We start from the raw sequence: 27,351 nt of genomic DNA, 5'->3' as shown, positions 1-27,351 counted from the left end.
CACAAATAATGAGGATTAGAAAAACAGATCTAAAGTCGCATTCTGTTTCCTGTTTCAGGTTGACATTTTATGTTTGCGGTTTGTGTCCCTGTAAAATAGACTTGTCATTAAATTCTACACTCTTCATAAATTAGTAAGGCTCATGTCAGTGTTAGGCAGGCCATACATATTATGCAATTTTCTTTCCTTCAACCACAAGTTGAAGGAAAGAAAATTGTGTGTTTTAATGAAATAACACATATGTGAGAGTCATAAGAAGGCTGCACACCCCAATTGTAGTATTTGAAAAGACATGAAGGATTCCCCGCTGTTTTTTTTAGCAGCAAAAGAAAATCAATTAGGTAGATTCACAAAGAGTTAGGCCGGCTTATCAGTAGATAAGCCGACCTAACTCTGAATCTATGCCACCGTATGTTTAAGCGTATGCTCAAACAGAGATGAGCTTAAACATATCTAAGATAGGCCGGCTTGCGCCATTCTATCTTAGATTGCAATGTTTCTGTTGGCCACTAGATGGCGCTTCCATTACGGCTGGCGTAGATTATGTAAATGAGGGGATACGCCGATTCACGAACGAACGCAAACGTACGCCGTCGATTTACGTCGTTTCCGTAAGGGATAGGCCGCCTAAAGTTAGAGCTATGCTCTAGTGGAATAACAATGTTAAGTATGGCCGCCGTTCCCGCCGCGAGGTTCGAATTTTTTATGTCGTTTGCGCAAGTCGTCCGCGAATCAGGAGTTACGTCGTTTACGTCCACGTCGAAATCAATAGGCCCGTACGGTGTACTTAGTCGCAATGCGCCCTGGGAAATGTAGTCGCCCGGCGCATGCGCAGTGTAAAAAAAACTTAAAAAAACGTGAGGTCAAGCCTCATTTCAATACAACACGCCCCCCTCCCAGTCATTTGAATTAGGCGCCCTTACGCCCGCTCGTTTTAGGCTACACCGCCGTAGATTAGCAGGTAAGTGGTTTGAAAATCACTACTAGCCTAACTAATTTACGGCGGTGTAGCCTAAAAAGGCTAGGCTAGGCCGTCCTAAAGAAAAGCCGATCTACGCGAATCTACCTAAATGTATGTAGGTGTTAAAAAAAAATAAGAAAATTGCTTGATTTCCCCATCAATACAGTCAGTGTTGATCGGGGAATTCCTCCAGCAGTGTTATTGTGTTCTGCTGGTGGGGGGCCTTCCCCAATGGCAGAATGCAATGATCACAGCTGGACACTATACCGGCCAGCAGTAAAAGATCCAACAGCCCATCTGAACTGTTTAGCTTGGAGGGAGGAATATGTGCTTGGGTGGGGAAGCAAAAAAATCAACAGAAACCAGGTGCTAACATGGATAACCAAGAAAGTCTTATTGGAAAAATAATCACCAAGCTAAGGCCACTGCCCCCTGACTCAGAAGACCAAATGAGGAAAAATAGGGAAGTGCTGAACCAAAGGTTTGATAAATGAACAATAAGGCTCCATGCACACTGGACATTAAAATAACACTATAAAAACGGCAGTAGCTTTGCAGTGAGTCTTTCAATCTTTTTGCAATAGCGTTTTTTTTTTTTTTTTTTTTCAATGGATCAAAAAACGTTATAAAACACTGACGAGACACATTTTTGAGTGTTCATCAATGTTTATCAGCGTTTATGAGCATTTGGCGTTTTTTGTGGTCAGAAAACTGACTCCGGAACTCGATTTTATGGTGCTCAGAAATAAGCCCATAAACTCCACTGCTGAAAAACGTCCAAAAACTTCCATGTGTGCATGGACACGTAGGATAACATAGGGGGGAGTTTATGGGCTGTTTAGAAAAAGAAAGCCCAAACTCCCAAAAGCCATTTATGAGCGTCGGTGTGCTCGGAATCAATTCAACGCATTCTCGGAATCATTAAACTTCATTTTTCTCGTCTCGTTGTTGTGTTGTACGTCACTGCGTTCTTGACAGTCGGAATTTTGTGTGACCGTGTGTCACACAGTTTTCTTGCCGGAATTTCAGATCGTGTGTACGCGGCATAAGATTATATGACTGAGTGAAATTTAGCTTCAGTATAAAATTTATGTAAAGCCACAGTCATGCCCATCAGTGGTAAATCCCCAGTCATGCTCATCAGTGGTAAAGGCCCCAGTCATGCTCATCAGTGGTAAAGGCCCCAGTCATGCCCATCAGTGGTAAAAGCCCCAGCCATGCTCATCAGCAGTAAAGCTCCAGCCATGCTCATCAGCAGTAAAGCCCCAGTCATGCCCATCAGTGGTAAAGCCCCAGTCATGCCCATCAGTGGTAAAGCCCCAGTCATGCCCATCAGTGGTAAATCCCCAGTCATGCTCATCAGTGGTAAAGCCCCAGTCATGCTCATCAGTGGTAAAGCCCCAGTCATGCTAATCAGTGGTAAAGCCCCTGTCATGCCCATCAGTGGTAAAGCCCCTGTCATGCCCATCAGTGGTAAAGCCCCAGTCATGCCCAGCAGTGGTAAAGCCCCAGTCAGTCAGGCAGAGGTCTTCTAGGAAAGTGGGTATCAACCCTATTGAGACCAAGGCACAGTAAATTCTTCCAAAACTTTCCATGCACCAACTGTAAAATGTAATACCTCCACAGGGGGTTATGGGACTCTGCAGCAGACTTGGTGGCCCTGTAGGAGATGAGAGGTCTGGTGGTTTGCAGGGGTATGGTGGTTTTCAGGGGCTAGGGGACAGCTTTTGTAGGTTGGAAACACTACGGGGAGGCTGGAGGCGCTTCAATATGCTGGGGGGCACTGCAGGGAGCTGGGTGGGACTGTGGAAGGTTGGAGAGCACTGTGGGAGGTTGGGGGAACTGCAATCCACTGTGGAAGGTTGGGAAACATTTTAGAAGCTGACAGGCACTGTCGGAGGTTAGGGGATCTACATCTAACTGGAGAGACAGTAGGAAGGAGGCCATGGCCCGCCTCAGGCCTTGGCCCGGAGGATGACAACCATTATTCTAGAAGGCCTAAAAACCAGTAAAGATTTTATTTGTTCCCATATTTATAAGGCTTATCTCTGGCTTTGGTAGTTTCTACTTCCATGTCTCGGAACCCAACCCATCTAAAAAACAATATAGCCCCTGTTCCCTAATTACATGTCATGCACAACACACGACCATTCTGCAACTTAAAAAGATTATCTCCATCCCACGCTATTATTGGTGAGATTATATGACTGAGTGACATTTAGTCTCTTGTGCACCTTAATAAAAGGCCAAGGCCTGAAATTCCTTGTCATAAGCAGACACCGTTACCAGCTAAGTGCAGGATAAGTGCTTGTAACTTTGTTAGGCAAGCCGCATTAATCTTTAATATGAAGTAACGGTCGCCAAAACAAACAGAGGTAATGCAGGGAAAGGAGATCTCTGCGCAATTTTACTGTTCTGATCTGACCATAATAAAACAATTGCAACACTCTAGCTTCTCGTGTATGTAAATAGTGTGTCACTGCCAGCGAGAGCCGCATTACGGAGCGTTGTCACAGACGTCACGGTTGTTGCGTGGGATTTTCTGTGACTGGGACAGTTGATGTGAGCTTAGACTAGGCAAAGGCTACTGACCCTTAGGTCAAGACAGGAAAATCTGTTTACTATTTATTCATTCGTTTAAGGGATTTTACTAATCTAGCGCTGAAAATGTACGCAGTGTTTTACATATTCTACCTTCACCTGTCCCTGCCATCAAGGAGCTTACAGTCTAAGGTCATGCATTCTATTATTATTATTATACAGGATTTATATAGCGCCAACAGTTTGCGCATCGCTTTACAATGCAGGGAGACAATACACCAACAGTACAATTCAAAACAAGAGGGTTTGAGAAGCTCTGCTCCTGTGAGCTTACAATCTAAGAGGGAGGGGCTTGTGAAACAAAAGGTAGGGACTGTGAGGGATGAACTGATGAGGGAAGTAGAAGATTCGGTTGTTCGCTGGAGGCAGGATAGGCCCCCCTGAAGAGATGAGTTTTCAGGGATTGCCTAAAAGTGGACAGAGTAGGAGATAACCAGACAGATTGGGGTAGTGCGTTCCAGAGGATGGGAGAGGCTCTGGAGAAGTCCTGTAGACAAGCATGGGAGGAGGAGACAGTGGAGCTAGAGAGCAGAAGGTCTTGGGAAGAGTGGAGGGGACGGTTTGGGTGATATTTGGAGACAAGATTGGTGATGTAGCTCGGGGCAGAATTGTTTTTTTGCCGAGGAAACCGGTCGTGTGTACAATTTTCGACGAGGAAACTGTCGAGGATCTCGTCGAGCCAAAAAGAGAGCGTGTCTTCTTTTTCCTCAACGGGAATGGGGAAATTTGGCTCGCCGAGATCCTCGACAGCCTAACAAGGAACTCGACGAGCAAAACGATGTGTTTCGCCCGTCGAGTTTCTCGGTCGTGTGTACAAGGCTTTGAATTGTATTTGTTGGGCAATGGGAAGCCAGTGGAGGAATTGGCAGAGAGGAGTGGCGGACACTGAATGGTTGGTAAGGTGGATGAGTCTGGCAGCGGCATGCATATACTATCCAATTCACCTACCAGTACGTTTTTGGAGTGTGGGAGGAAACTGGAGTACTCAGAGGAAACCCACGCATGCACACTCAATGCCGGTAGTGTCCTGGTTGGGATTCAAACCAGGTTCCTTATTTATGGGGTGCACAGTATTATTGTTTGTAATTTGGGGGAGATGGAAGTATAATGAATGTGATTGCATTAGTCTTATTTCAGGCTTTTCACCCTTTTGTTTTCACCTGATGATCCTCCAAAAAAGAAAAACACTTCTTGTCCCTGGGTGGCTACACTCGCTCCATTGCATCTTTAAAGCGGATGTGCCATTAAAAAAAAATATTAAAAGCCAGCAGCTACAAATACTGCAGCTGCTGACTTTTAATATTAGGACACTTACCTGTCCTGGAGTCCAGCGCCGTCCGCAGCAGAGGATGAGCGATCGCTCGTCTCTCTGCTGCTCCCCCCGCCATCCTCAGTGAGGGAACCAGGAAGTGAAGCGCTCCGGCTTCACTACCCGGTTCCCTACGGCGCATGCGCAAGTCGCGCTGCGCCCGCCGATTGGCTCACACGCTGTGTGCTGGGAGCCGAGTGTTCCCAGCACACAACGGGGGACAGACGGGAAGTCAGAAAAACCCGTCTTTTGCCCGTGGCATGTGGCTGGAAGTGGGTGCAAATACCTGTCTTTAGACAGGTATCTGCACCCCCCTCCCCCCTGAAAGGTGTCAAATGTGACACCGGAGGGGGGAGGGTTCCGATCAGCGCGAGTTCCACTTTAGGGTGGAGCTCCGCTTTAAGGTAGCCATGGTTGTCACCCAGGCTGGATTTCAAACATATCTTCCTCTCTTCATCTCCTTTTCATGGGGAGTGGCGAGATTAGTATTTTATAGATAGAAGATAAGATTGTTTGTGCTTGCAGTTCAGCCTGCTGGAAGTGAAAAGGGCACTGCATTTCTGGGCAGATCAATTTTCTGTACTTGCTGAAAATGTTCTTGGCAGTGCGTCCATAAAGGGCACACGGGCACCGCCCCCTCTCTCCTGCCACCTGTCTATCACCATTGATAGATTCATGCATTGCAAGAATCTATCTATGGCCGCCGCTGCCACCCCCTATTCAGGTGCACGGCCCCTTTTTGGGCAGCGGGCACCTGAATTACAGCAGCAGGGTATTTTTTGGAAGCACTACCGCTCTAATAGGCATCCAAAAAGATGAACAGCGGGTGCCATGCTGGGCGCTCGCAGTTCACTCAGCGTTGTGTTCAGTGCTTTCCTTACACTGAACCACCTCTCAGCCAATCAGGTGCTCGGGTCTGTTACCTGTCACTTGATTGGCTGAAACGACAGGCGCTGTGTTTGGATGCCTATCAGGCATCCAATCATAGCAGAGGACGGGAGACAACATTGAGGCGCGTGGAGGACATAGTTGTCGTGACCCTCTGCCCCACCGAGACAGGTAAGTTCTGGGCGGGCGATGCACACTGGCAGCATTTGATGGGCACAGTAGCGGCAATTGATGGGCACACTGGCAGCAATTGATGGGCACACTGGCGGCAGTTGATGGGCACAGTGGCAGCAATTGATGGGCACAGTGGTAGCAATTGATGGGCGCACTGGCGGCAATTGATGGGCACAGTGGCAGCAATTGATGGGCATACTGGTAGCAATTGATGGGTACAGTAGCTGCGTTTGATGGCACAGTGGTGGCAATTTATGGGTACAGTGGCTGCGTTTGATGGGTACAGTGGCGGCAATTAATGGGAACAGTGGCTGCATTTGATGGGCACAGTGGCTGCGTTTGATGGGCACAGTGGCTGCATTTGGGCACAGTGGCTGCATTTGGGCACAGTGGCGACAATTGATGGGCATAGTGACTGCGTTTGATGGGCACAGTGGCGGCAATTGATGGGCACAGTGGCGGCAATTGATGGGCACAGTGGCGGCAATTAATAGGGTTTTTTTTTTCAGTTTGTTTGCGCCTCCCCCAAAAATGTTGAGCACCAGCCGCCACTGGTCCTAAATAAAAACAAAAATACTGAAACACTTGTAACGACTGGTAAGCTGCAGTGTACTAAATGTTTGTTCTTGGGTTTAGATACACCCTGAAAGGTTATATTGCTTTATGGCTCCTGCATAGGATATGGCTTCTGTATCTGTCACTAATGAAAGTTGATGAGCTCAATGTTTTTTTTTCTTTGTAGTCGTACCGCCCTACTCAGCTTGTTTCAATGCTGGGCTTTTATTATATTATTATCTATTTAGTGTCAGACACTAAAAATAAAAAAATAAATGTGAATGTCTATTAACCCCCAGCATGGAAGAGGTTAATTTGGAGCAGGGCCTGTACGGTCTGCTATGGTGAAAGGAGCTCCTAGTATTTGGCTCTTTATGAGGCCGGGTTTGAATTGACAGCTGCTTTACTGCCCATCCTGTGTGCCAGCGTTTTTATGACTCTATGTAGGGGAAAGGAATTCATTAATGCTTGGCCCTTTGTCTGTTTCTGTGGCAGCGCCATCCATTGAGTGATCAGGGGAGGTCAGGAAACGGTTAATAGCGGCGATCTTTGAAGATTTGTTCATCACATTACTGGCAGTCCTCCGTGTAATGGTCGGCGGCTTTCTCAGGTTTTTTTTCCCCACTACGAAATTGAATAGGTTTTTTCTAAATATCGTAACGTTTTAGCAGAGAAAATACAATTCTGTTTCATTTAGCTTCATGGGGGTATATTTAGGTACATTTGCCCTTTTTTTACGTAGGCGCAGGGAACGGTTTTTGCCCTGCGCCCCCGCAAATTTTCTGCGCTACCCACGATTCACGGAGCAGTAGCTCCGTAAATTGCGTGGGCGCTCCGGCAAAATGCCCGGCGTAAGCGCGCGCAATTTAAATGATCCCGTAGGGGGCGGGAATCATTTAAATTAGGCGCGTTCCCGCGCCGAGCGTAGTGCTCATGCTCCGTCTGGAAACTTTCCCGACGTGCATTGCGGTAAATGACGTCGCAAGGACGTCATTTGCTTCAAAGTAAACGTGAATGGCGTCCAGCGCCATTCACGATTCACTTACGCAAACGACGTAAATTTCAAATTTTGCGACGCGGGAACGACGGGTTTACTTTAGCATTGGCTGCCCCTGCTATAGAAGGGGCAGCCTTACGCAAAAAACCGACGTACGCAAACAACGTAAACTGCGTACGCAGGGCTCGCGTAGGGTAGTGAATCGACGTTAGTATGCAATTTGCATACCGGAACGCCACCTAGCGGCCATCGTAAGAATGCAGCCTAAGATATGAGGGCATAAGAGCCTTATGCCACGCATATCTTAGGCTGCAGTCGGCATAACGAGCTCTCTGAATCAGGAGAAGTTGTTACGCCGGGGCAAGTAAGCAATTGCGCTGCGTAACTATGGTTACGCAGGCGCAATTGCTACCTGAATCTACCCTACTGAGTATACCTGTTCTGGTGAGCAAATACCTAAAAAGAGGTCAAGGGCTATCGCTCTTCAGGTGCCTGTACGTGAATACTAAACAGACATACATGACAAATTATTACAGCTCTGTAATCAATAATACATCATGAAAAGAGATGTATGGTCAATGCTTGTTTGCCATATTTCCCTTGTGGGTCACAGGAGTGCCCTTACTTTTTTTTTTCTCCTGTGACCCAGAATCAGTTAATATTGAGCTATTTCCCACTATCAACTGACATGGCGGAGCCGCTCCAGGCTTTCGAAGTATCCCGACAGTATTGTTGAGATCCACTCAGCTGCCTGATTGACAGCTGGCTCCACCTTTCAGGACGCAGCTGAGAGCCGGGGCCAGCTATGCCCACCCCTTCTCCTGCCCGGTGCTCAAGGGAGCGCTACAGGAGCAGAGTGGAGAGCGGTGACTAACGGCGCCGGAACGTGTAAACCCAGAACAAACACCAGGGGGGAAGATGTCAGCCATTTTAGTGGTGAGCGCTTGCCACTACAAGTGCTTTGTTCTAAGGTACTTCATAATGTGCTAGTATGTGATGCATACTAGCACATTATGTTGTCTTACAGGTTTTCTTTTTTTATTCTTCAGCGGTTTACAACTGCTTTAACCACTTCAGCCCCGAACCATTTGGGTGGTCAAAGACCAGGCCACTTTTTGCGATTCGGCACTGCATCACTTTAACTGACAGTTGTGCGAGGTTACTTCCAAACAAAATTTACATCCTTTTTTGCCCACAAATAGAGCTTTCTTTTGGTGGTATTTGATCACCTCTGCGGTTTTTATTTTTGAAAAAATAGAGCGACATTTTTGAAAAAAATGCAATATTTTTTACTATTTGCTATAATAAATATTCCCCAAAAATATATAAAACAACATTTTTTTCCCTCAGTTTAGGCTGATACGTATTCTACATATTTTTGGTTAAAAAAAAAATCGCAATATGCATTTATTGATTGATTTGCGCAAAAGTTAAAGCATCTACAATATAGGGGATAGTTTTATGGCATTTTTATTCATTTTTTTTACGAGTAATGGTGGCGATCAGCGATTTTTTTCGTGACTCCAACATTATGGCGGACACTTTTGACACATTGTTGGGACCATTGTCATTTTCACAGCGATCAGAGCTATAAAAATGCACTGGTTACTGTGAAAATGACACTGTCAGTGAAGGGGTTAACCACTAGGTGGCGCTGTAGGGGGTTAAGTGTTCCCTGCCTTGTGTTTCTAACTGTAGGGGGGGGGGGGGGGCTCTGTGTCACATGACACTGATCTCCGCTCCGAGTACACGGAGCCAAGATCAGTAATCATGATCATTCAACTCCCAGCCCACACAGAGCAAAACAAACAGGCCTAGATTCTGCCTAAATGTACCTGCACTTGCCCAAAATCTCACCTCTAGCACCTACCTAAGTAGAGCCCTCTGAGCAGAAAATCCCACTCAATCATTCATACTAGTACAGATCCCCCCCTCAAGTTATCCTTCCTAACACAACCCCCCCCCCCCCCCCGACAAAGTTTCCCCTCCTAACACAAATATTCCCCTCCCAAATCACCCCTTCTAGCACAACCCCCACCCCCTCAGAAAATTAATAAAAAAACACCTCCCAGCACAAATCTCCCCTCCCAGCTCTGCCCCCCCCCCCAATCTCCCCATAGCACAAATCCTCGTTCCCCCAAAAAAATCCTTCTAGAACAAATCTGCTTTTGTTTCCTGTATTTTGGCTCATTAATAAATACATAAGAATGCATCCCAAGCCCGGTATAGGGATGGTTCTACCTTGACTGTCCTAATGCTACAGGAATGTCATTTTTACAAACTGACTAATGGAATGTGTGAAATCTACTTTAAAAGATCATGCTACTTTCCAGGGGTTACAAATGGTCGATACGACCAATTACTCCTGTATATACCACAGCCAAAACTTGGAATAGGTTAGTCTCTCACCAGGGCTGCCGGGGAAACTCGCTTTGATATACAAGTGCTTTGGATTACAAGCATGCTCATGGAACGAGTTATACTCGTAATCCAAGGTAATACTGTATAGCTACATTTCTTGTTCTTGTTTTTCAATATTGTTACTTAGTGATCTCAATCTATCATTACTTCATAAGGCTCCATGCACACTGAAGCTGATAAAAGCTATAAAAAAACGCCAGTAGCTTTGCAGAGAGCCTTTCAACGTTTTTAAGCGTTTTTGAAATAGCCTTAATCAGCATTTTTCAGTGTAGCTTTTTTTTTTTCAGTGGATTAAAAAACGCTAAAAAAACGATGGCACCGGCGCTTTTGAGCGTTTTTCTGCGGTTTTGAGCGTTTTTCCGCGGTTTTGAGCGTTTTTCCCCACCAAAAAACGGCACTTTGAACGCAAATTTCGGGCGTTCAGAAAAAAGCCAATAAACTCCAAAGCTCATTAACACTAAAAAACGCCCAGGTGTGCATGGGCACATAGGCTAACATAGAGTTCAGTTTATGGGCATTAAAAAAAAAAAGCCAAAACGTCAATAAACTGCAGTTTATCAGCTTTAGTAACTAGTGCATGAAGCCTTAGGCCCCATGCACACGAGACGCTGCTAAACTCGAGTTCAGAGGCATTTGGGCATTTTTTTCAACTGCCCCTGAACACATTTAATGTTATCCTATGTGTCCATGCACACGATCACGTTTTTTGGCGTTTCAAAGCAGTTGGGTTTAGGGCCGTTTTTCCAAACCCAAAATTTGGGGTTCAGAACTTTCAGCTTTTGCGTTTTAGACGCAAATCGTGGCAAAACGCCGCTAAACGCGGCAAAACGCGGCACAAATAGTTTGATTCTGAGCTTGGGGAGGGTCTACAGTGTTTTGGGGATAAACGCTGACAGCCGCAAATCGCGGTAAAACGCCGCAAATCGCGGCAAAACGCTGCGCAATTCGCGGCAAAAACGGGCGTTTTAAATGCCGGTTTTTGCCTTTGAAAAGCTGAGATTAGAGGCGTTTGTAATAGCGTCTCGTGTGCATGGGGCCTAAATGTTATATATAGTTTTAGGTAGATTCAGAAAGAGTTAGGCCGGCTTATCAGTAGATAAGCCGGCCTAACTCAGAATCTACGCCGCCGTCATATCTTAGATTGCAATTTTTCGTGTGGCCGCTAGGTGGCGCTTCCATTGCGGCCGGCGTAGATTATGTAAATGAGGGGATACGCCGATTCACGAACGTACGCCCGGCCGACGCAGTCAAATTACGTTGTTTCCGTAAGGCCTTAGGCGGCCTAAAGTTATTCCACCTATGAGGTGGAATAACAATGTTAAAGTATGGCCGCCGTTCCCGCCGCGAGGTTCGAATTTTTTACGTCGTTTGCGTAAGTCGTCCGCGAATCCGGATTTACGTTGTTTACGTACACGTCGAAATCAATAGGCCCGTACGGCGTACTTAGCCGCAATGCGCCCTGGGAAATGTAGGCGCCCGGCGCATGCGCAGTGTTGACAAAAACGTCAAAAACGTGAGGTCAAGCCTCATTTCCATACAACACGCCCCCCTCCAACCAATTTGAATTAGGCACCCTTATGCCCGCTCGTTTTAGGCTACCCTGCCGTAAATTAGCAGGTAAATTGATTTAGAATCATTACTAGCCTAGCTAATTTACAGCGGCGTAGCCTAAACAGGCTACGCTACGCCGCCCTAAAGTTAAACCCATGTACCTGAATCTACCTATTTGATTTTACTTGCAAGTGTTTGTGTGATCTCTTTAAAAAAAAAAAAAAACATAACACGAGACGATGATAGAACATACTGGAACATAACATTGACTTGCTGGCTGGGCACATTCTGTAAAAAGGACATTTGGCTGATCTGATTTGTTTTATTTTCTTTCTGTTTTCTTTAGTGTACCAGAACATCTTGTAAAAAGCATAATCTGGCAAACGTTACAAGCCGTCAACTTCTGCCACAAACACAATGTAAGTACAGCAATATTTGGGAGTATGGTTTATTTGAAAAAAAAATTCCATCTTATTCCTTTAAATGTTTTCATTGCTACAGTTTTTTTTTTTAACCACTTGCTGACTGTGCTATAGCCAAATGATGGCTACAGCGCGCTCTGTGATCGCAGTTCTTTATGACGTGATCATCTGTGTCCAATCACAGCTGATCATGGCTATAAACAGAAGCCAGTTATCGGCACTCCTTTCCTTATGCTGACAGCATGGGAAGAAAAGAAGAGAGACAATAACTGGCTTCTCTTAACCATTTGCTTACTGGGCAGTGGGCACATATATACCCCCTTCCTGCCCAGGCGAAATTTCAGCTTTCAGCACTGCGTCGCTTTAAATTAAAATTGCGCGGTCGTGCGACGTGCCTCCCAAACAAAATTGACATCCTTTTTTTCCCACAAATAGAGCTTTCTTTTGGTGGTATTTGATCACCTCTGCGGTTTTTATTTTTTGCACTATAAACAAAAAAAGAGCGACAATTTAAAAAAAAAAAACACTATTTTTTACTTTTTGCTATAATAAATATCCAATTTTTAAAAAAATAAACATTTTTTTTTCTCAGTTTAGGCCGATATGTATTCTACATATTTTTGGTAAAAAAAATAATAATAAAAAAATCGCAATAAGCGTATAGTGATTGGTTTGCGCAAAAGTTATAGTGGCTACAAAATAGGGGTAGAATTCTGACATTTTTTTAATTAATTTTTTTAGTAATGCGGCGATCTGCGAATTTTGTCAGGACTGCGATATTATGGCGGACACATCGGACACTTTTGACACATTTTTGGGACCATTCACATTTATATAGCGAACAGTGCTATAAAAATGCACTGATTACTGTATAAATGTGACTGGCAGGGAAGGGGTTAACACTAGAAGGCGAGGAAGGGGTTAAATGTGTATCCTGGGAGTGAATCTTACTGTGGGGGGAGGGAACTGACTGGGGGAGGTGACCGATGCTGTGTCCCTATGTACAAGGGACACAGCATCAGTCTCCTCTCTCCCTGACAGGACGTGGAGCTCCGTGTTTACACACAGAGCTCCACGTCCCTGCTCTAAAACTGCCGATTGCGGGTACCTGGCGGACATCGCGGCCGCCAGGCACGCACATCGGCATCGCGGTGACGCGCCCCCCAGTGGCTGAAAGACCCGAGGCCGTAAAAAGACGGCCTCCCGGATTTATAGAGCCACCTGGAGGTCGTCTTTTTACTATGGCCCGGGACTGAAGTAGTTAAAGAGACATGTCATAACAGTGCCCACCAATGCTGCTCATCAGTGCCACCTACCAGTGCCTCCTTATCAGTGCCGCCTATCAGTGCCTGTCAGTGCCCACCAGTGCCGCCTCATCAGTGCAGCCTATCAGTGCCTCCTACCAGTGCTGCCTATCAGTGCCGCCTCATCAGTGCCCATTGGTGCAGCCTCATTAGTGCACATCAGTGAAGGAGAAAAATTACCTGTTTGCAAAATTTTATAACAAACTACGAAAAGTGTTTTTTTTTCCAAAATTTTCGGTCTTTATTTAGCAAAAATAATAAACGCTGTGGTGATTAAATAGCACAACAACAAAAAAACGTTATTTGTGTGAAAACAAATGTATAAAAATTCAGCTTGGGTACAGTGTTGCATGACCGCACAATTGTCATTCAAAGTGTGTCAGTGCTGAAAGATGAAAATTTGTCTGGGCAGGAAGGGGGTATAAGTGTCCAGTAGGCAGGTGGTTAAACAAAATTGTACTAGTGTATGGCCAGCGTCACTGTGTGATTCATACAAGTCCTTCAGGTGACGCACCCGGAGGCTCCCTAACTGTCAAATTGTGTTTGCTTCTCTCTTCTTGCCGCAGCCATTAAAGGCCAAATTTAGAAGCAATTAGCATTTCTAGCTGGATTACACGGTCCTCCCCCCCCCCCCCCCCCGTCTCATCTTGCACTAATCTCTCTTGTGACACCTGCTCTCCTGTTGTGATCATTGCATGTGCCAGGGTTTAGGTTTTAGCTAATTGTTCTTTAGTTTGTCAGTTACTAATTAACTCTTTGGTTGATACAAGATAACAAAACAAATCTTAACAAAGGAAATATAAAAGCTGCCACTGGTCATTTCTTTTAAACCGGGATGAGCGAAATTTAGAGTTCTCATTTCCTTGAAATTTCTGTAAAAAAATTAGTTTTGGGCTAAATTTCACCATATTGGCAAAATGCATTGTAGTCAATAAGGGGAGGTAAAATTAAAGGGATTGTAAACAATCACCTTGTAAAACAACCCGTTCAGTTTAAAATATAATTGAAAGGAAAAAAAAAATGGTACAGTATAGATATTAAAAAACAAATACTTTTTTAACCTCTTTCCCACCGGGCTTGTTTCTTCAGATTCAGTGTTTACGAGACTAAAACTGTTTTTTTTGCTTCTTTAAGACGCTGGGCGGGACTGACGTTTTGACGTCACTTCCGCCCAGCAGAGCTATGGGGACGGGTGGGGGCGATTTTTCCCTCACTCGCAACCCCAGTCAGCTGCCGAACGGACCCGATCGCCTCCACCGCTACCGACGGCTCCGGTAAGCGACGGAGAGCGGCGGGAGGGGGGGCCCTCTCCCGCCACCGATAACGGCGATCTCGTGGCGAATCCGCCGCGGAGACCGCCGTTATCGTGTACAGGACCGCCCACTGAAGAGATGGACATCTCGGTTGTGGCAGCAGCTGCTGCCGTTACCGAGATATCCATCTTTAAAAAGAGGACGTCTTTTTGACATGGGGCGGTGGTCAAGAGGTTAAAGGTGATCACATTCCCTCTGTTCTCAGCTGCATAAGAGCTGGGGGGAGGAGAAGCAGCAGCACACTGAGCTTGCCAGTGAATGGCTGTGCAGCATGGGCATGTCAGGACAAGTATTATCATTGGAGGAGAGTACACTGAGCATAGCTAGAGAACTGACCACAATGTGCTCTCCTGCATAGTGTGGTCAGTTTTTAGGAATGCAAGGGGACTGGAAGGAACACCAGGGATTTCACAAGCAATGCAAAGAGAACAGGATGCTTTCTCATACACATACTTGGTACAGCAGGCACATATCAAGAATATGTGTTGGGGTAACAAATTCTTTAAATAGTAACTCCACTTTTTTTAAATAAAAAAATAAAAATAAAATCCCTCTGGGTGATCAATGTACAGTGCAAGGAATTGTGCCCCATCGATGGTGTCAATGGAATGAATCTTGCCCCATCAATGTTGTCAATGAAAGGAATTGTGCCCCATCGATGGTGTCAATGGAAGGAATTGTGCCCCATCGATGGTGTCAATGGAAGGAATTGTGCCCCATCGATGGTGTCAATGGAGGGAATTGTGCCCCATCGATGGTGTCAATGGAAGGAATTGTGCCCCATCGATGGTGTCAATGGAAGGAATTGTGCCCCATCGATGGTGTCAATGGAAGGAATTGTGCCCCATCGATGGTGTCAATGGAAGGAATTGTGCCCGATCAATGGTGTCAATGGAAGGAATTGTGCCTCATCAATGGTGTCAATGGAAGGAATTGTGACCCATCGATGGTGTCCATATAAGGAATTGTGCCCCATCGATGGTGTCAATGGAAGGAATTGTGCCTCATCAATGGTGTCAATGGAAGGAATTGTGCCTCATCAATGGTGTCAATGGAAGGAATTGTGCCTCATCAATGGTGTCAATAAAAGGAATTATGACCCATTGATGGTGTCCATATAAGGAATTGTGCCCCATCGATGGTGTCCATATAAGGAATTGTGCCCCATCGATGGTGTCCATATAAGGAATTGTGCCCCATCGATGGTGTCCATATAAGGAATTGTGACCCATCGATGGTGTCCATATAAGGAATTGTGCCCCATCGATGGTGTCAATGGAAGGAATTGTGCCCCATCGATGGTGTCAATGGAAGGAATTGTGCCTCATCAATGGTGTCAATAAAAGGAATTGTGCCCGATCAATGGTGTCAATGGAAGGAATTGTGCCTCATCAATGGTGTCAATGGAAGGAATTGTGACCCATCGATGGTGTCCATATAAGGAATTGTGCCCCATCGATGGTGTCAATGGAAGGAATTGTGCCTCATCAATGGTGTCAATGGAAGGAATTGTGCCTCATCAATGGTGTCAATGGAAGGAATTGTGCCTCATCAATGGTGTCAATAAAAGGAATTATGACCCATTGATGGTGTCCATATAAGGAATTGTGCCCCATCGATGGTGTCCATATAAGGAATTGTGCCCCATCGATGGTGTCCATATAAGGAATTGTGCCCCATCGATGGTGTCCATATAAGGAATTGTGACCCATCGATGGTGTCCATATAAGGAATTGTGCCCCATCGATGGTGTCAATGGAAGGAATTGTGCCTCATCAATGGTGTCAATAAAAGGAATTGTGACCCATCGATGGTGTCCATATAAGGAATTGTGACCCATCGATGGTGTCAATGGAAGGAATTGTGACCCATCGATGGTGTCAATGGAAGGAATTGTGCCCCATCGATGGTGTCAATGGAAGGAATTGTGCCCCATCGATGGTGTCAATGGAAGGAATTGTGCCTCATCAATGGTGTCAATAAAAGGAATTGTGACCCATCGATGGTGTCCATATAAGGAATTGTGCCCCATCAATGGTGTCAATAAAAGGAATTGTGACCCATCAATGGTGTTAATGGAAGGAATTGTGCCCCATCAATGGTGTCAATAAAAGGAATTGTGCCCCATCGTTGGTGTCAATAAAAGGAATTGTGCCCCATCATTGGTTTCAATGAAAATAATTGTGCCCCATCTTTGGTGTCAATGGAAGGAATTGTGCCCTTTTGATGGTATCAGTGGGAGGAATAGTACCCCACCGTTGGTGTCAGCAACAGGAATTATGCCCCATTGTTGATGTCAGTGGATGAAATCGTGCCCCAAGGGCTGGATAAAGGCAAGCAAAAGGCATCTGGCCCCCGGGCCACACTTTGGAAACCACTGGTTCAAAAAAAGGAAAGAAAAAAAAAGATTGAATGCAAATTTTGCCTAGACCGATACATGGGTGAGATAGAGAATTTGTGCTTCCCCAAAATGTGAGGAAATCACTCACACCTCATACTTGTGACCATGCATGGTGTGCCGGGGTCTGTGACTTTAATGCACTCTTCTTCTTCTAGTTGCCAGGCTGTTATAGAACTGATCTTTATAACACTATAGACTCCACACCATCTGCTTTCCATTTCTCATGCAAACTAGAACACATAAAACAGTTTATATATCTATAAAGAGTGTCTGTGTCCTATCTATGAAGACTTGTTATGCTTCTGTTTGTTCTGATCCACATGCAGTCACAACAAAGCGGCTTTTATCACCGTTGTGGTTTTTTTTTTTTTTCTGTTGCCCAGCTGTACCCATAATTCCCAAATTACGAGTTTTGTGTTACTGAAAACCAATTTACATGTTTTTTGTTTTCTTAGTGAATTCTGTTTCCTTAAAACAACCCTGTATTTGCTTCCTTTATCTACACTTTGTTGATTATTTGTGTACAAATTATGCCCAAATAAATAAAAAAGGAAAAGAAATACAAAAAAAAAACACTAAATGAATTTCTTTGTTTTTTGGAAAATAGCCTATATCCCCCCTGTGCAGTGCAGCGTTTTGATTGGCCATGTTTTGACTTTTTATGTTACTGATTTGTATACGCTACAGCATTTTCAATAAAAAAAAAAATATTTTAACAAGAAAAAAATTCTTGGTGACATAAGCTACCCAAAATGCACCATTAAAAAAACACACCGTTTAAATTGGGGCTCTCCAAACTTTCTAAACAAAGGGCTTCTTTGCTGTCCTACAGACTTTAAGGGGGCCGGACTGTGGACAGTGGGAGTAGAAAATGTCCTGGCATCAGGTGGAAGTACACAATTCCCTATCTGTGGTGTGAGTGGAGGAATAGAGCTCCATCGTTGGTGTCAATAGACAGAATTCTGCTCAATCGTTGGTGTCAGTGGGAAGAGCTTTGCCCTGTCAGTGAGATAAATAGTGGCCCATCGTTGGTATCAATGGAAGGAATTATGCCCCATCGATGGTGTCCATAGAAGGAATTGTGCCCCATTGACTGTGTCAATGAAAGGAATTGTGCCCCATTGACGGTGTCAATGGAAGGAATTGTGCCCATTTATGGTGTCAATGGAAAGAAGTGTGCCCCATCGATGGTGTCCATAGAAGGAATTGTGCCCCATCGATGGTGTCCATAGAAGGAATTGTGCCCCATCGATGGTGTCCATAGAAGGAATTGTGCCCCATCGAAGGTGTCAATAGAAGGAATTGTGCCACCATCAACAGTGTCAATGGAAGGAATTGTGCCCATTGATGGGGTCTGTAACGAAATGGCTTGTGATACCCAGAGACTTTTGAAGGATGCAGGGTACTTCTGTGCCAGCTTCACTAATGACTCTTGGGTCTAGGGTCATCCTATGTCCAATAGGGGCATAGGATGACTGAGAAATTATATCATGAATTACATGAGATGGGACAATAATCATAATTCATGTATTGCAGGATATCTTTAAATATTACAAGTTGTTCCTTCTGAACACAACAGGTCAATAGAGTGTCTCCTTCAATGTGGAACATAGACTGTTGAGGTGCTAATTAGGTCTACCTGGCTCCTAAGATAGTTCATTGTCTATTGTGCTAATTAAGTCTGGCTTCTGAAGGACCTCTCGATGTGGGATGCTAATGACACTGTATTGTGTGAAAGTTCTATTGATGATATATATGTGTTGGCAGTCTGAAAGGTCCGATGTCTGACCTTTCAGGTGTAGTGGATTAGCATGTCAATTATGTTTACTAAAGGAATGTGTTTTATGTAGCAGCTGAGAATAATTTATCGCAGAGTCAGAATGTCTGGGGAATGATTAGCAATTAGCTCATCTGAATGTCATTATCTAACGGAATGTGTATTGAGCACCCATTGTGTCATGTTGTGGGTGGAGTTGAGTAATTGTCCATATTTGGCTTCTAACTGTATAAAAACCTGAGAGTTTACCATTAAAGTATTCATTCGTTTTGGAACCAGAGACAGAGCTGTGTGTGTCTCGTTTCTGGGGGAAATCCAATGGATCGTGTCTGCTGGATTGTTGGAGTGTCGGATAAGCTGTCTTGAGTTGGTGGAATGGAATATCGTAAACGGTGTTAACCCCTGCCCGTTACAGTGTCAATGGAAGGAATTGTGCCCATTGATGGTGTCAGTGGAAGGAATTGCGCCCCATCGATGGTGTCCATACAAGGAATAGTGCCCATCAATGGTGTCAATGAAAGGAATTATGACCCATCGATGGTGTCCATGTAAGGAATTGTGCCCCCATCGATGGTATCAATGGAACGAATTGTTCCCCATCAATGGTGTCAATAAAAGCAACTTCAAAGTAGTCCATGCACTCCTCTGGTCTGACTTTCATGCAACTTGAGGGCCATAGACGTCAATGTTAACCCTCAAAGGTTGCATGAAAATTCGTACCTGAATGTTCTACAGTGCAACAGTTGTCCATTATCACTGGTCAAGGCCAAAGCCCTATCCAAGTCGCACCCATTCAAAGTTGGAGCAACTTTGGAGGCGTACAAGTGTGAATGGAGCCTTAATCCACTCCAGTCTGGTTATGTGATCCAACTGCTCCGGCTCCCACGTGTCTGTCAATTGCTGGCTGCTTCAGGGGAGAGGAAGGATCACCGACAACAGCTGGGCTAGGCTTTTCATCCATTTAAGAGCGACCCAAATCTGTTTCTTCTTTATTTATTATGCTTTAAGATAATTCTGTTTCTATCTCTGCAGTGTATTCATCGTGATGTCAAGCCAGAGAATATTCTCATCACCAAGCACTTTGTCATTAAGTTGTGTGATTTTGGATTTGCCAGGATATTAAGTGAGTACATTTCTAGCATAACTACAGTTCTGCACCAAGGATCAGGAAATGCCACTGATGCCAGGAAATTTTCCTGGCATCAGTGGGACAAAACATATGGTATTAGGGGGAGAAATAGTGCCCCATCGTTGGTATCATAGGGAGGAATAGTGCCCCATTAGTGGGGTCAGTGGGAGAAATGGTGCTCCACTGTCGGTGTCACATGTCAGAATAGTGTCTCGTATCAGTGGAAGAGATACTGCTCCAAGGTTCGGATAAAGGCAAGTAAAGAGCCACATCCGGCCCTTGGTTTGAAGACCACTGTAATAAAAGGTTCTCCCATGACACAGGACTCATGAAGTGCTTTAACAGAGAGATTGCAGCAAAAGCTGTTTACTTTTTAGACTTTCTCACTGTAATTTAAACTGCCTAGATATTTGTCTGGAAAGGGAAGAAGGGGGGGGGGGGGGAGTCATTCCTCAGACTCATCGTGGGGAATTAACAAAGAGTGGTGCAAGATTTACACCTATGCAGAAAAAGAGTCGCCCTTTGGACTTTAAATGAGGTGGTCACAGTTTGCCACTGAGTAACAAAAATAGTAACAGTATACAATTTCTTATTAAAATAGATGTACATACATGAATAATACAGCATGGTAGCTCAGCCAATGGATTTGCACATAATAAAAGGTAATTAAAATTGATACAAACGTTATACAATGCAGTATATACAAATGCACGCATCAGAGAACCCGACGCACGTTTCGCGAGATCATTGCTTGCTCATCAGGGGTGGATGCAGATGCCCCACGGGCGACTCTTTTTCTGCATATGCATATAGGGATGGAGGTGTATCACCGGTGACCGCAGACCTTTTATCTTTATCTCAAGATTTACACCTACGCCACTCTTCTAACCTGAGAAAACAGAGCAGATGCTGCTCCTAACTAACAAAGGGGCCCTTTAATTAGGAGTGATTTTCTTTGTATTCTATGCGGAGTCTGTGACAGACACAACATAGAGCAGTTCAGATGGATCCTGGAGCTACTCTGACCTCTGCTGCCCCCCTTCCCCCAGTCTCTTTGCTCAGATCTGTGTGGAAAAGAGAAGAGAGGGCTGTTAACGCTGCAGGCTTTGCTTCTGCACTGCAATCACTGCACGGGCAGAGAAGCTTGTGAGCTATCTGTAGACAGTACACATCCTGTATGCCGGGTCTGCTCTGGCAGGGATCTGTAATAGTTTACTATGCTGAAAACTAGGGATGCACAAATACTGTTTTTTTTTTATCAGTGAGTATGGATACTTTTGGTAAAGTACTTGCTGATACCGAGTAATGATACTTTCGCGGTACGATTTGCATCCATAAAAATCAATGGCACTGCAAAGAATCTCATGCGATTTGAAAAGGAATGTGGTGCGATTCCTGTCTAAATGGCATGCGTTTCCCCACTGCTCCTGTGTGAACCCAGGCTTGTCATAGTGACTTCATCCTGGGTTCACACAGGAGCAGTGCAGGAAAAATACTCGGTGCATCCCTACTGTAACTGACGGTTTCTATTTTTCCCTGAAACAGTAATTGGTGTGAGTAGCGTAGAGAGACCTGAAATAGATCTATCTACTAAGTTGATGTGCTGCACCCCACAAATGGATCCTTTTTTAATTTCCCTAATCGAGTTGGTGGAATATTAAGCTTGAGCTATTGAGCTTTGCACATTTTTTTTTCAGAATTTCATTCTTTTTAAATGTTCCCTGCAATATTTATATTTTCATTTTATGTTCTCTGTGACTGATTAGCCGGACCCAGCGACTACTACACAGATTATGTGGCTACAAGGTGGTACCGAGCGCCGGAGCTGCTGGTGGGTGATACCCAGTACGGCCCTCCTGTGGATGTCTGGGCTATCGGCTGTGTGTTCGCTGAGCTCATATCTGGAATCCCTCTGTGGCCGGGCAAATCTGACGTGGATCAGTTATACCTCATCAGGAGAGCTCTGGGTGAGTGACATGGATGTGGTTGTATTAAAAAATGAAGACGAGGGTGGATGAGTTTTTGGCCCAGATTCTGAAAGGGCTTACGACGGCGCAACGCCATGTGCGCCGTCGTTAGTCCTAATCTGGGACGTTGTATCTATGCGACTGATTCTTAGAATCAGTTACGCATAGATAACCATTAGATTCGACAGGCGTAAGGCTCTTACGCTGTCGGATCTTAAATGCAATTTTTTTTTCCGCCGCTAGGTGTCGCCGATGTCGTTTTCCCGATCGAGTATGCAAATTAGAAAAATACGCGAATTCCGAACGTACGCGCGGTCGACGCAGTGAAGATATGACGTTCACGTTAGATTTGCGACGCGTAAAGTTGCCCCTGCTATATGAGGTGCAACCAATGTTAAGTATGGCCGTCGTTCCCGTGTCGAAATTTAAAAATGTACGTGGTTTGCGTAAGTCGTCCATGAATGTTGCTGGACGCCATTTACGGTAACGTCGAAACCAATGATGTCATTTAGAGCAATGCACGTCGGGAAATTTTAGGGACGGCGCATGCGCAGTACGATCGGCGCGGGAACGCGCCTAATTTAAATGATCCACGCCCCCTACCCGGATCATTTGAATTAGGCGGGCTTGCGCCGGAGGATTTACGCTACGCCGCCGCAACTTTACAGGCAAGTTCTTTGTGAATAAAGCACTTGCCCGTAAAACTTGCGGCGGCGTAACGTAAACGAGATACGTTACGCCCGCAGAGATTTACGCGGAGATACGAGAATCTGGGCCCTTGTTTTTTCTTTAGGATATGTAAGATTTAGCATGCTACTGCAGTAATGTCTGAAATAAATCTGTTCTTCGCCACTTGCATATACTTGGCTTCCTTCCTTTCATTTCCCAGCTGCTCCGTTCAGCTGACGGGGCAAACGAATAGTCCTGTATAAGCTTACAAGCTGCAGTTGTGGCTTGCACAGGGCTGTGTACTCCCCATGTGACAGCGATGAATGGCCCAGCACGGTCACATGCTCCTTCATACCCAGAAGTATGGGGTTGACTCCTGGCGCTGAACAGAGTGATGGGGGAGCAAAGCCAATTTGGGTATGTGGTGCTAGAGAGGGGAATTAAAGGAAAGTCACTGCTTTGCCTGATATAGAAAAGCACAGTTTTGCTTAAATGTATGTCATGCTACTAACACGCTTTGTCAAGATACACAGCAGTATGCAATATAACTGATTTCTGATTGGCTGCTATGATATCTGTGCACTTTTGCATTGCCACTGCTTTTTGTACTACTTTATTTATTAAGATTGTGTATTTTTCTGGTGTTTGTCTCTTGCAGGTGATCTTATTCCTCGGCACCAGCAAGTGTTCAGTACCAATCTGTTCTTCAGTGGGGTCAGCATCCCGGATCCTGAAAGAATGGTGGGGGCCCCCCCCCCCCCCACACACCCCCCAACTGGAGGCAGAACAGCAATCCATGCCTGCAGAATGCCATCACGCTTTGTCATATCCCTCCTGTTGCTAATGCTCTACTCTATTTTCAGGAGCCCCTGGAATACAGATTTCCGAATATCTCCGCTAATGCAATGGGACTCATGAAGGTAAATCTGTCTATCTATTTTTTTTATTTCATTTTTGTTAACAAGAGAAAACTCAAAAAAAAACTTTGTACGTTTTGGATAATAATCATCAACATGCCTGACGAAGGGGTCCTGCGTGACTCCGAAATGTTGCACTCTTCTTATGTTGTAATCATGCAATAAATTACCTGTTTGGACAATACTTTTTGTCGATCCATGGTGTGCTGGCAAATATCTATCTTGTGACTTGAACCAGTATCCGGCTGGTTGTTGCTGTAGCACCCAAACTTTGAGCGCTTATCCTGGAAAGTGTGCGTAGTTGAGTCACTTAGCCTTGTTTCCATGTCCTATGGATGGACAGCCTTTCTCTTCCTTTTTACCCAAGAGGAACCCTTGAAAGAGTTTTCATGTCTCAGGGAACCAGTGTTGCCAACCGTCAGTATTTTTACTGGCAGACAGTAAAAAACAGGCAATTTTCTCCTGCCAGTAAAAGGTTGTCGGTGATCTGTGGTGCTGCACACTGCTGTCATTGTGAGAGTCAGTTTCATGTGTGTGCTGACCCAATCTAATTTCTTATCCTCCCGAGTCCTGTCCCTGAGCTACTTACTTACTATATCGAAAAATAATAATAAATATGTTTTTTTCATTAATATCTACCTTAAATCATATTACTTGTTTGTAGCCTAAATACTGAAATTTGCACTTAAAACAGTGGGGTAGATTCAGTAAGCAATTGCGTCTGCGTATCCATAGATACGCAGCGCAATTGCTTAGTTGCGCCGGCGTAGCGACTTTTCTGTATTCAGAAAGCTCGTTACGCCGACTGCAGCCTAAGATATGACTGGCATAAGGCTCTTATGCCGTCGTATCGTAGGCTGCATTCTTACGATGGCCGCTAGGTGGCTTTCCCGTAGTGGTCAGCGTAGAGTATGCAAATTGCATACTCACGCCGATTCACAACCCTACGCGTGCCCGGCGTTCGCATTTTACGTCGTTTGCGTTCGTCGGGTTCCGCGTAAGGCTGCTCCTGCTATTAGCAGGGGCAGCCAATGCTAAGTATACCCGTCGTTCCCGCGTTGCGATGTTTGAAAATTACGTTGTTTGCGTAAGTGAATCGTGAATGGCGCTGGACGCCATTTACGTTCACGTTAAAGCAAATGACGTCCTTGCGACGTCATTTGCCGCAATGCACGTCGGGAAAGTTTCCCGACGGAGCATGCGCACTACGTTCGGCGCGGGAACGCGCCTAATTTAAATGATCCACGCCCCCTACGGGATCATTTAAATTACGCGCGCTTACGCCGGCCATTTTTACGGAGCGCAGGTAATTTACGGAGGCGTATCGTTAAAACGGTACGCTGCGCCTCCGTAAGAGTGCGCAGCCCTACCTGAATCTAGGCCAGTATTTTTTAGACTTTTGGAAATGGAAGTAAAAAATTGGCTGTGCCAGTAAATTTTGGGTGTTATGTCAGTGAATTTCAATCTGGTAGGTTGGCAACACTGCAGGGAACCCCTGCTAAAATCCGGAGTTAGTGGGGGAAAATGCCCTTTGTATTGGTGGCCAGTGGGAAAACCAATGACCTTACAGTGGTGGTCAGAATTCCCTACTTTCCAGACAGCTAAAAAGATTATTGGTGCCCTGGCAAGTGGGATTAAATCTGTACCTATCCAGACACCATTAGATAAGAGGTCAATCACCCACAGTTCAAGGAGCCCCTAGCAACCACTGGAAGAACACTAGGCTTCCATGGAAACCTGGTTGAGAATGGATTGTTTAGGGCATTCAGCTTCCTTGCTAGTCTTCTGCAAATAGATCAGGCACCATGGTGAAGACCATTAGCTAGATTTAGAGACCGTTACGCCGGCGTATCAGTAGATATGCCGTTGTAACTCTGAATCTACGCCGCCGTAAATTTAAGCATATTCTGGAAACCAGATACGCTTAAATTAGGCTAAGATACGAGCGGCGTAAGTCTCCTACGCCGTCGTATCATAGGGTGCATATTTACGCTGGCCGCTAGGTGGCGCTTCCGTTGAGTTCGGCGTAGAATATGCAAATGAACTAGATATGCCGATTCAGAAACGTACGTGCGCCCGGCGCATTTTTTTACATCGTTTACGTAAGGCTTTTTCTGGCGTAAAGTTAGTCGAACAAATAGCTGGCCTAGCCAATGTTAAGTATGCGCCGTTCGTTAAAAACATCAATCACGTCGGGTCACTAGTCATTAACATAAAACACGCCCCCCTGTTCATCATTTGAATTAGGCGCGCTTAGGCCGGCCCATTTACGCTACGCCGCCGTAACTTAGGAGGCAAGTGCTTTGTGAATACAGCACTTGCCTCTCTGACTTACGGCGGCGTAGCGTATATGCGATACGCTACGCCGCCTCAACATTAAGCCAGTCTCTCTGAATCCAGCTACATATGTTCTGATCTCATGGTTGTTGGGTATGTCTTATGTCTGTATTACTACATATGGTAGTGTTGAGTAACTTTTGAATGATCTGTCAGAATGGAACCCAGTTGCTTACAAATCTTGAAAACATCATGATTACTCTTTGCACTCCATTACTAGATCAACCCAATGGTGGCACTTTTGTATGGTGACATTTTTTAACCCACAAACAATTTACAAGTGTGACTATTGTTTATTCCCCTCTACACCTACAGGGCTGCCTGCACATGGACCCTGCAGAGAGGCTAAAGTGTGAACAGTTGCTGGAACACCCGTATTTTGACAGCATCCGAGAGGAAACGGAGGCCGCAAGGGATCCAGAGAGAGTGAGCCGGAGACAGACCAGATTACACAGGAAATACTTTCCAGGGGTACGTAGAGCAACATTTTCCCCAACACTGGTGTCTAGCAGTAGGGTTTCATTGACACACAGTTTTATTGTTGTATCAGTAGTTGCAGTAGAACACAATGGCAGTTGGGAGATCTTCAGAAGCTATAGTAGAAATGGTGCTTATTAAAGGGGTTGTAAAGGTTTTTTTTTTTTTTTTTATTCTAAATAGGTTCCTTTAAGCTAGTGAAAAATGTATAGTGATACTGCGCTGTCTGGTAAATAAACAAATATAAAATGCAAGCAGCTTACAATGTGAGATACCCACAAAAATTAGTGCAATGGGAAAAAACAAGCTGCGCAACTAATATGAACACTCTAATGTGCTAGACACAAAGAGATATGATACAAATTGAATTTGCATGGAACAAATAATTTGCCCCATAGGTGAGATGAAAAATGTCCAGCTAATTACAAAATAACAATTAGGAAAACCAAAAGTGAAAAATTAGTCTCTTGTGCAAAACACTATAAGTGCATCTGATGTAATTGATAGTAGTTGAATATCGTTCTCCTTCAAGCAAATGGTGACATCAAATGCAAGAAAACCTCAGAATAGTGCACGGATAGACAAGACACCTCCACCTTTCAATCACACTGCCCCTTACCATAAGGGAAGATCCCAACTAGAGACCTTCTGACGGCAGATGGCTTGCTCCCCAGCCAAGGGCTTGTGTGGCAGGATATCCGAGAGCCGAAATTTCTCCCAAAGTGGACCGATGATCAGTGTAGTTTAAAGCCAATATGGAGAAGGAAAAGAGCTGACATAGTGTGAACCCATATAGCAATTTATTGTAAAAAATTTAAAATCACACTTACAGAAATGTAGATAAAATTTGCTTGTGAATAATGTAGCCGGCCGGCTAGCACAACCCGTTCACTCCGGGACACAGTATGCGGTTATAGACGTCAGCACGCCGCTACCCTACGCCGTTTCGTCTTAGAAGACTTCGTCCTGGGGCACCCAATTAGGCGCGTTCCCGCGCCGATCGTAGAGCGCATGCTCCGTCTGGAAACTTTCCCAACGTGCATTGCGGCAAATGACGTCGCAAGGACGTCATTTGCTTCAAAGTGAACGTGAATGGCGTCCAGCGCCATTCACGATTCACTTACGCAAACAACGTAAATTTCAAATTTCGCGACGCGGGAACGACGGGTATACGTAACATT

The 27,351-nt window shown here is 44.9% G+C and overlaps 1 protein-coding gene across 2 annotated transcripts in view; it reads left to right on the top strand.

Annotated features, from left to right (window-relative positions):
- CDKL1 (cyclin dependent kinase like 1) overlaps positions 1–27,351 on the top strand; it is a 79,303-nt gene that overhangs the window by 49,937 nt on the left and 2,015 nt on the right. For both annotated transcript variants that reach the window (XM_040332256.1, XM_040332255.1), the window contains exons 4-9: positions 11,804–11,876; positions 19,707–19,797; positions 21,570–21,770; positions 23,098–23,180; positions 23,303–23,359; positions 26,009–26,164. In XM_040332256.1, coding sequence (XP_040188190.1) covers positions 11,804–11,876; positions 19,707–19,797; positions 21,570–21,770; positions 23,098–23,180; positions 23,303–23,359; positions 26,009–26,164 — 661 coding nt within the window. The remainder of the gene's footprint in view (positions 1–11,803; positions 11,877–19,706; positions 19,798–21,569; positions 21,771–23,097; positions 23,181–23,302; positions 23,360–26,008; positions 26,165–27,351) is intronic.

The sequence above is a fragment of the Rana temporaria genome, chromosome 13 (assembly GCF_905171775.1).
Source record: "Rana temporaria chromosome 13, aRanTem1.1, whole genome shotgun sequence".
NCBI classification, from domain to species: domain Eukaryota; kingdom Metazoa; phylum Chordata; class Amphibia; order Anura; family Ranidae; genus Rana; species Rana temporaria.
Note: the sequence above shows the minus strand (reverse complement) of the source record. Positions and strands in the feature narration are given on the sequence as shown.